The sequence below is a fragment of the Neoarius graeffei genome, chromosome 5 (genome assembly GCF_027579695.1).
Source record: "Neoarius graeffei isolate fNeoGra1 chromosome 5, fNeoGra1.pri, whole genome shotgun sequence".
NCBI lineage: Eukaryota > Metazoa > Chordata > Actinopteri > Siluriformes > Ariidae > Neoarius > Neoarius graeffei.
In genome coordinates this window covers 798605-809158 of record NC_083573.1, presented here as the reverse complement: position 1 = coordinate 809158, position 10554 = coordinate 798605, and the positions used below count along the sequence as shown (strand labels likewise).

The window sequence follows — 10554 nt, the reverse complement described above, 5'->3', positions numbered from 1 at the left end:
TGAATCTGACCTTTTCTCTCTTGGATTATCCTCATTTAATAAATCCTCAGAGTACTCTTTCCACCTTCTTCATACACTCTTTTTGTTTGTCAGCACATTTCCATTTACATCTTTCATCACTCTTACCTGCTGTACATCCCTCGCTTCCCTGTTTCTCTGCCTAGCTAGTCTGTACAGGTCTTTCTCTCCTTCTTTGGTCTCCAGTCTTTCATACAACTCCTGGTATGCATCTACTTTCGCCTTCGCTACCGCTCTTTTTGCCTTCTGTCTCGTCTCTCTGTATAACCACCTGCTTTCCTCGTCTCTCTGATCGTCCCAATTCTTCTTTGCTCGCCTCTTCTCTTTTATAATTTCCTGCACTTCTTTGTTCCACCACCATGTCTCCTTGTCTTCCTTCCTCCTTCCCGATGACCACCCTAGCACCTTCCTTGCTGCCTCTCTTACTAGTACAGCAGTAGTATTCCAATCTTCTGGCAGACTTCCATGACCACTCAGTGCTCGTCTCATTTCTTCCCTAAACTCCTTCTGATGTTCAACCTCTTTTAGTTTCCACCACTTAATCTTCAGCGCCACTATTTCACGCTCCCTCTTTTTCACTTTCAAGCTCATCCTGCACACGACCACTCGATGTTGTCTAGCTACACTCTCCCCTGCCATCACTTTACAGTCTCCAATCTCCTTCAGGTTACCCCTTCTGCAGAGTATGTAGTCCACCTGTGTAGATCTTCCTCCACTCTTAAACATCACCCTGTGCTGCTCTTTCCTCTCGAAGTATGTATTGACTATTGCCAAATTCATCCTCTTTGAAAAATCAACCACCATTTGCCCTTCCACATTTCTCTCTCTTACACCATATCTGCCCATCACATCCTCACCTCCTCTGTTTCCCTCACCAGCATGTCCGTTGAAATCTGCTCCTATCAGCACGCACTCCTCCCTCGGTATACTTTCTACCACTTCATCCATCTTTCCCAGAAAAACTCTTTCTCTTCATTCTCTCATCCAACCTGTGGGGCGTACGCACACACAACATTGATTACCACTCCTTGAATCTCCAACAGGCCCGCCGACGGGGGGGACAAACGGGTATGTTGTCCCGGGCCCAGGAATGGGGAGGGCCCAGAACTGGGCTCTCATGAAGTTGCGATTATTTTATTTCATTTCAAAATGTGTTGATTTGGGGGAGAAATGTGCTATATTTACATTCAATAAATGATTTCTAGATCTTTTGCCTTTATTGTCTTCGAAAAAGGCATCAAGAACCCCCTACCACCCCTAATGCAAAAATGGTTTGGTCTGACTCTTTGATTAAGGGGAAAAAACCAACATCGTTCGATCATAGCGCTTCGACAATCAGCATGCGTGCCATTTGCCAACATGCACAAGTCAGGAGCACAGAAAAGAAAAGAAAAGAGAAAAAGAGAGGAAGAAACCAAGAGACTCAGGGGCTCACTGCATACATATTTTAAAAAAGATTGGGATGATGCAGCAGGTACTAGCAAAGGCAGTGGGGCAGCTGAGCCAGGTAAGACACAGCCAACTTTTTCCCGCCCCGTAAAGTAACCCCAACCAAGGCACGCGCGGCACGCAATTCATGTTACAAACGAGGGGAGAGCAAGTCACACTGAACACCATATCAAACGCACAGGGCATTGAATCATTTCATAACCACAACGGCTTAATAACATTGTGTTTCATATATCTGATTGAAGCTAAGAATATTCACATTAGCCCGCAATCATATCCCGCCGTTTCTCGAGCGGTGTGTTCTTCTCTGCTTTTCACACTGGACAGTACGCACACACAGTATACTATGTTCTTCCATGTTCAGCTCAATGGGCTGGCAATGCTCTCTATAGAGCACGAACTTGCGAAAAAGCTGGACTTCAATGACCTTATTGACGACTTTGCCACAACAAAAGTCCGGCGCATTGCATTTCGCACCTGAATAGTTGCAGACTAAGGAAATGTTAAAATGTTAAAACTGTAAAAATGTTGAAATGCTTAAATGAAATGGTTGTTGACCGGTTGAATGGTTTTTGAATACCTGTCATTTAAGGGTTGGAGTGAGTAGAGACTGGGATAAGAGAGGTGGGTGTGTGTGGGTTGGCCCAGGGGGGGCCCATTCAGAGCATTTTGTCCCGGGCCCAGCCAAAGTTGTCAGCGGCCCTGATCTCCAACTTCATGCCTATCACTCTATCTGACACCCTCTTCACATCAATCACACTGTTGACCAACTCTCCCCTCAAAACAATACCAACACCATTTCTCTTTCCATTCACTCCATAATAAAACAACTTGCATCCACCTCCAATGTTCTTGGCCTTGCTTCCTTTCCACCTCGTCTCCTGCACACACAAAATGTCCAACTTCCTTCTTTCCATCGTACCTGCTAACTCTCTCGCTCTGCCAGTCAATGTTCCCACATTCAGTGTTCCTACCCTCAATTCTAAGCTCCTTCCCTTCCATCTTTCATGCTCTCTCCTAACACACCTCCCCCCTCTCTTTCTCCTTCTCCGTTTTGGCGCAACAGTAGCACACTTTCCACCGACACCCTGTTGACCAACAGTACCGGAGGCAGACGTTGTTAACCCGGGGCCCGACCGATCCGGTATGGTATTTCTCTTTTCAATCCACATGTTAGATTTGGCACAGTCTTACGGCAGATGTCCTTCCTGATGCAATTCTCTCCATTTATCCATGCTTGGGACCGGCCCCAAGAGTACGCTTATGCACCCCCAGTGGCTGGATTCTTATCACAAAGAACAGCATGACTTCAAAACAAAATTTAGTGAGAATTATTGAATAAACACTGATAAGGATTCTTAACATCGCTGTTTTATTCATCAAAACTGGAAACGAAAAATAAAATTTCCCTTTTTTCACCTCGATGATAAATCAGATTATTGTTTTTTTTAAAAAGTTGGGTAAAGCATGGTGGCATGGTGGTGCACCCTGTGACAAGCAGGTACTGGGTTCAAAGCTGATGTCCAACTGGGGCCTTTCTGTGTGGTGATGCATGTTCTCGTGACTGGGTGGGTTTTCTCCGGGGGCTCCAGTTTCCTCCCATATTTTCTCATGGGATCAGGGATCTGCCAATATCCCTATGTCAAATCCAGTGAGAAATAAAAGCAAACTATACCTAATTGATGGAGCAGTTTGTCACTGTGAGGCATCAGATACGTGTCAAACTTAGACACCACGCTGACTTTTCTAAAATCCACACAAAACTGGACTAAACTGTCAGTCTTGGACACAAAAACCACTGGGCCACTCCAATCACTGTGGGACTCCTCAATTCCAAAAAATTAGCTATAAATCTCCTATAGGAGCCAACCAGCCCCAAGAACTGCTTCAGCCCCTTTTTGGTCTTGGGCAGGCTGCAGTCACTGCAGTTTGATTAATTTGGGGACGCATCTGCCCATGAACCATGTGGAAGCCCAAATACCGTACTTCCACCCATCCAATTGTACACTTCCTCGGGTTTACTGTCAGTCCCGCACATCTCAAAGATCTCAAGAAAGCCCTCAGATATTGTAAATGCCGCTGTACTGTACTACTGTAAATCATGATTTACAGGACCCCCGAGAAGGGCGTGACTGTCACACAATCTGATCGACCACTTTCCATTCTCAGGCGGTTGGTAATAAGGTAAAGAGGGACTGACTCACTTCTTAAATGGCTGACATGAGCAGTGTTGTTTACATCGTCTCTGAGAAACAGAGAGGATGTTCAGAGGCGTTCAGTGACCTCTGGGATGCAGATCTTTTTTTGTTATTTACATAATGAAGTGGTAATAATATAAAATATAAAATTCAAATGAACACTGACACTGAGTTTGTGTCGAGCAGATCAGGAGACACATATTGTGTCCAATGCTGCACTGTAACAAATTTTCCTGTTAAATTACAGTAAACTACTGGCAGCTACAGTTGCCAGCTTGAAACTGTTATTCTACAGTGTACCTACTGTGGTCTACAACAACAGTTTATTACTGTAAAAATATTACAGTACTGTGCTGTTTGGAAAATAAACATTACAGTTTTATACTGTCAGCTTTTTGGTTGCTATGATACTGTTATTTTACAGTTCCTACAGTATTCTCCATTAACAACTTATTACTGTAAAACTCTGTTAAATACTGTAGAATGTGATCTTCACAGTGATATAAATTAATGATTTTAAAGGTTGTACATTTAAAAATGAAAACCCCTGAAATAATAATAATAATAATAATAATAATAATAATAATAATAATAATAATAATAATAATAATAATAATAAATGAAAATAGCTACCACAGAAATGGCTCAGACAAGAGATGGCCTTACAACATTAGGCATTTATCAAACTTTGTGTTTTCCTCCCCGGGTCAAAATTGACCAGGTCTGGTTTGACTGTTTGCAAAGCATAGAGTACAAATTATCAGCCAGTTCAACTTCATTTAACTTTACTGCAAGTTTTTTTCCTTCCTCTTCTCCCTTCACCCAAAGGCAACAGTTGGGTTAAAGTCACTGCATCAATTGCATAGCAGCTAAGAAAACTAAGTAAAAGCTAACTTAATTACACACATTCCATTAACAATAACAATTAAACATTATCAAAGAGGCTCTCAACAATGGTGGGTCCAAAAATGAACCTGGACATCTGAGACAGATGGACTGAACTGTACTGGCTAAATAAAGCCCCACTCAAAGTCCATCAAATTTTTGCGAGCGAGCTGCTCATGTGTGAAGGCCGTGAGGTAAGTTAACGCGGCTACCTACAACCCCAATTCCAAAAAAGTTGGGACAAAGTACAAATTGTAAATAAAAATGGAATGCAATAATTTACAAATCTCAAAAACTGATATTGTATTCACAATAGAACATAGACAACATATCAAATGTCAAAAGTGAGACATTTTGAAATTTCACGCCAAATATTGGCTCATTTGAAATTTCATGACAGCAACACATCTCAAAAAAGTTGGGACAGGGGCAATAAGAGGCTGGAAAAGTTAAAGCTACAAAAAAGGAACAGCTGGAGGACCAAATTGCAACTCATTAGGTCAATTGGCAATAGGTCATTCACATGACTGGGTATAAAAAGAACATCTTGGAGTGGCAGCGGCTCTCAGAAGTAAAGATGGGAAGAGGATCACCAATCCCCCTAATTCTGCGCCAACAAATAATGGAGCAATATCAGAAAGGAGTTTGACAGTGTAAAATTGCAAAGAGTTTGAACATATCATCATCTACAGTGCATAATATCATCAAAAGATTCAGAGAATCTGGAAGAATCTCTGTGCGTAAAGGTCAAGGCCGGAAAACCATACTGGGTGCCCGTGATCTTCAGGCCCTTAGACGGCACTGCATCACATACAGGCATGCTTCTGTATTGGAAATCACAAAATGGGCTCAGAAATATTTCCAGAGAACATTATCTGTGAACACAATTCACCGTGCCATCCGCCGTTGCCAGCTAAAACTCTATAGTTCAAAGAAGAAGCCGTATCTAAACATGATCCAGAAGTGCAGACGTCTTCTCTGGGCCAAGGCTCATTTAAAATGGACTGTGGCAAAGTGGAAAACTGTTCTGTGGTCAGACGAATCAAAATTTGAAGTTCTTTATGGAAATCAGGGACGCCGTGTCATTCGAACTAAAGAGGAGAAGGACGACCCGAGTTGTTATCGGCGCTCAGTTCAGAAGCCTGCATCTCTGATGGTATGGGGTTGCATTAGTGCGTGTGGCATGGGCAGCTTACACATCTGGAAAGACACCATCAATGCTAAAAGGTATATCCAGGTTCTAGAGCAACATATGCTCCCATCCAGACGACGTCTCTTTCAGGGAAGACCTTGCATTTTCCAACATGACAATGCCAAACCACATACTGCATCAATTACAGCATCATGGCTGCGTAGAAGAAGGGTCCGGGTACTGAACTGGCCAGCCTGCAGTCCAGATCTTTCACCCATAGAAAACATTTGGCGCATCATAAAACGGAAGATACGACAAAAAAGACCTAAGACAGTTGAGCAACTAGAATCCTATATTAGACAAGAATGGGTTAACATTCCTATCCCTAAACTTGAGCAACTTGTCTCCTCAGTCCCCAGACGTTTACAGACTGTTGTAAAGAGAAAAGGGGATGTCTCACAGTGGGAAACATGGCCTTGTCCCAACTTTTTTGAGATGTGTTGTTGTCATGAAATTTAAAATCACCTAATTTTTCTCTTTAAATGATACATTTTCTCAGTTTAAACATTTGATATGTCATCTATGTTCTATTCTGAATAAAATATGGAATTTTGAAACTTCCACATCATTGCATTCCATTTTTATTTACAATTTGTACTTTGTCCCAACTTTTTTGGAATCGGGGTTGTAGCTTCTAGCTGCACTTCTGGTTGAACACTTTTCCAGAGTCCTCTTCATTTCAATAGTTTGCTGAGTCAACGTGAACTGCAACACAAGACTCACTGTCCGTATATCTCGCACACTTCCATCAACCAGCATCTTTTCTTTTCCCGCCGAAAATGTTTTCCCGCCATCACCTTTTTCCACCATGCTGCTCCTCTCTCTCCTCCTCGTTTTCTGGCCGACCTCTCACTCTGACCGCCGATTGGCTCTCCCACAGGTAAGTAAACCGACTAATTTATCATTTTACCTTTAAATATCACTTTTACATTCTTTTAACACAAAAATATACATTTCTTACCGGAAATAAGAAAATAAAACAAAAAATAAAAAAATAAAAATGAGTGCTTTTTTTTCTAAATTTCCAGAGGGTTACACATCTTTTTCTCTCTTTCCATCACTCTGGCTCCTCCTCTTTCTATCATTTCCTCTCTTTCTTTCGCTCTGGCTCCTCCACTTTCCATCTTTTCATCTCTTTCCATCACTCTGGCTCCTCCTCTTTCTATCATTTCCTCTCTTTCTTTCGCTCCGGCTCCTCCTCTTTCCATTTTTTCTTCTCTTTCCATCGCTCTGGCTCGTCCTTGTTCCTTCACTTTCTGAAAGATGAGGTTGAGAACAGCCAGGAATCGAGGCAGCGCCTCCTGTCGGCAGAAACCGTCCAGTTCCTTGATGCGCTCCGTGTCGTCGCTCACTCGGCCCCAGTAGAACTTTGGGTTTGTATCTTCAGCAGTGACTTTCACCACCATCACAGCTCTCACCGGAACTGGATTTAGTATCTTTTTCAGGATGTGCAGGTAGGCCTGAGTTTGATAATAATACTCATGGGACGTGTTTAATTCAGCTTCATGACCTTCGTCACGCGGTAAAGTGAACACGTCTCCCACCATGCTGCCTTTTGTTCCTTTACATTCAATGATGATTTTCTCTCTCAGTGACATTTCACTGCTTTCAGCTGGATTTGTAAAATCTAATAAAAAGTGCAGCCTTCCAGAGATAAACCCAGATTCCACCTTATATTCACGTTTGTAGGTCACATCTTCTGGATCCAGCCCCTTGAGGTTGAGGAAGAAACTGAAGCAGTCTGTTTCATTTTTTTTGTTGTCTTCTGGTTTCCCAAACCAAGCTCTTCCCCCGCCTGTGGAACTGACCAGCTTTTCAGGAGTGGAGATCGGCGTCTCCTGATACGTGTCTCTCATCCTGAACATGCAGCCGGTTCCAGGAGCCTTCATTTCCCACCGTTCCTTTAAGGTTTTCTCTGAGGCTTTTTTACATTTTTTAAAAAATAACATCTGCACGATGTCTGTTATCTTTCCTCTCTCTTTCAGTCCGTAAGCTTGTTTGACATCCACGCATGACAGACGAGGTGTTTCAGTGACAGTGAGTTTTGCGTTTCTCAGCTCCCGTACAACTGCTTTTGAATCTTTGATAACGTCACGGTGTGTTGAGCGTTCGCAGACCTCAGGGTTTAGAGCTTCTTCAGGCAGGTTAATCTTTAACAGCTGCAGAAGCGTCTGATATTCATCCACACTGAGTGGCTCGGGCTCCTCGTCAGCACTGACAGACTCTTCCTCTTCTTCATTTTCAACTTTTATTGCTGTTTCTTTACTTTTCCCAGCTCTTGCTTGGTTTATGAAGTATTTTCTTTTGCCAGTCATCCCTGAGCCTTTCTCATGACATCTTTTTGAACTGTTTGTCTCCATGGCTTCTTTCCTGAGCTTCCATCTGATCCTGAAAATAGAAACCGAAAGACGGTCAGTGTAATTTACCAACATATGGATCAAGTCATTTATTTGTATAGCACGTTTAAAGGTCCCATGGCATGGTGGTTTGTTGATGCTTTAAACGGGCTCGTGGAGGTTTCCGGATGTTATATCTGCAGCCTTTCTCGAAATGAACCCTCGGCACGTAGATATAGCCTCCTGGGAGAAAGCCCCATTTCAGCGCTTTTCCCAGTGCGTTGTTTTGCTAATGAGAAGCAGGAGGCGGGGAAGGGTAGAGGGTGGGGGCGGGTCTTATCATTAATATTCATGACATGTAAATGTGTTACCTCTGATTGGCTAACAGCACTGTGACGCTACCTCCAGTGGGTCAGAACAAGCAGATGTGGGTGTCTTACTATGGCGAGAGAGAAGGAACAAACCGCGAAGGGAAAAATACCGCGCGCTGACGTCATTAAGGTGTGACGCGAGGAAATAAAATAAATTCAACAAATGTTTGGGTTTTTACTGAACAAACAAACAAATAAAATGAATGAGTGACTTAAAAAAAAAGAATGTGGGTGTCTTTGTAAAAGCTGTTTTGATTGGCTATTATAACAGAGCATGCTGCATGCTTTTTGGTTTTGTAGTGCAGAGTACCTGGCTAACTGCAGGAAGCGGTTAGCTGCACAGCTAATGTAGCCATTGCAAGGCTAACGTGGCACCAATTTTAAAACACGGCAAAACGACTTAACAGTTATACACTTACTTGTTCGGTGTTTGTTGCTGATGCGGCAGGGATGCTTGGTACGGACCCAGGCTTCAGTGACAGTTGATGTGTAAAACCTGCCCTGTACTGTCCCAAGTTGTGGAAACATTCATCAGTAAAATGCTTCCGACAAACATACACCGTCTTAGGTAGACTCGACGGCGTATTATTGGAGTAAATAAAATGAAGCCACTGCGTCTTCAGGGGCTCTCCCGTCGGCAGTAAAAACAGACTCCTTTCTGTGTTGTCACATCCATGTACAGCGCAACTTCCATGTTTGGTGGCAACTTTTGAGCTGGGCGGGGCAATCCATACAGTGGGTGGGAATCCAGAGGGGGGGCGTGGGGATCATCTCCCTTGCTGACGTAGGCAAGGGAAGAGTTTATCAACGCGCCGTTTTGACGCGCCATTCTCAAATGTTGGGCATAGTTTGGTTTACACATTATGAAATTTCTAGCCACTGGGGTGACTTAAGAAGGTCAGAGGAACTCATTTTAACGTTAAAAAACCTCAGAAAGTGAAAATTTCATGCCATGGGACCTTTAAAACAACAGAAGTTGACCCAAAGTGCTTTTCATAATGAGGCAGATGAAAAATTAGCTTAGAGGTGTACATGGATAAAGGAAAACAAGTTAAGTAGATAAAATAACAAAGATGATAAAAATAAAATCAAAGTAGTACAGCAGTAATCCTCATGATATCTGTAAATTCTACGTGATCAAACGTCAATTTTCCCCAACAGCATCATGATCAGAAGTCAGAGTGACACTACAGAGTTAGTTGTTAGATATAACAACTAACACCACGACTGTAATCATGAGAGAGAGAGAGAGAGAGAGAGAGAGATACTCACTGCTGTGTTTTGATGAAGTGGAATGGTGTGAGTTTAAATCAAAGACTTAACTTAGACTTCGAGACTTAAAGACGTAGACTTGTGTGTATGGACTGTAATAGTCAGCTGATCTCGTGGGTGTGTGTTTATTTCCATGTCTGCACTCAGTGTGTATGAACTCCTCCCTTTAGGGCTGAAAACTCATGATTAATCTCCTCTTCACTTTCACTCTACTCCACACAGCTCCAATAATCCTGTTTCTCATCTGCATTTTCTCACTTTTCTTTGTTTTTAGAAAAATCTGAAAACTTTTAAGCCTGAACTAGATGGAATGTAGATAAAAGGAATCTCTCGGCTGTGAAAGGAAGTAAACACCGCCTCATTTCCTGTTTGACCATGTGACACATCCAGCCCCCCTCTGAAGCTGAACAAACAGCACAATCACTTTATTACACAAACTTTCACACTTTATTATCACTATCATTAAAATAATTAAACTCAAACTTCATGACATCATCATCACCATACGACCCCACTGATGTGTGGATTCTCTGACGGACGGAGACGGTGACGTGTGGATTCTCTGAGTGAGCGGGAGAAATGTGTTGTAGACGTGTAATAGCTGTGTATTAGTCAGAGCAGTCTGCTGTCGGATAACTGTAATGAGTTTTTAGTAATAAGTGAAACAGCAGTGTTAAAGGTGTGGTGGCGATGATGGTGTGTGTGTGTGTGTGTGTGTGTGTGTGTGTGCGGTGTTCTACCTGCTCTCACTGTCATTGATGAACCTGTCGATACTAAAACACAGAAAACATGATGATGATGGGGTGTGTGTGTGTGTGTGTTTGTGTGTTTGT

General features: G+C 42.6%; 1 protein-coding gene across 1 annotated transcript; it reads right to left on the bottom strand.

Moving 5' to 3' along the window:
* Positions 1-6322: 6322 nt before the first annotated feature.
* LOC132885840 (uncharacterized) lies at positions 6323-10352 on the bottom strand. Its single transcript, XM_060920356.1, has 3 exons — positions 10224-10352; positions 9722-10124; positions 6323-8130 (listed from the first exon to the last, which is right to left on the bottom strand). The coding sequence occupies exon 3, from the start codon at positions 8100-8102 to the stop codon at positions 6759-6761; it is 1344 nt and encodes a 447-aa protein (XP_060776339.1). The 5' UTR covers positions 8103-8130; positions 9722-10124; positions 10224-10352; the 3' UTR covers positions 6323-6758.
* Between the last annotated feature and the right edge of the window lie 202 nt (positions 10353-10554).

Bases quoted from the DNA above. Each gene is read 5' to 3' on its own strand.
- LOC132885840 (XM_060920356.1), bottom strand. From the start codon at position 8,102: ATGGAGACAAACAGTTCAAAAAGATGTCATGAGAAAGGCTCAGGGATG.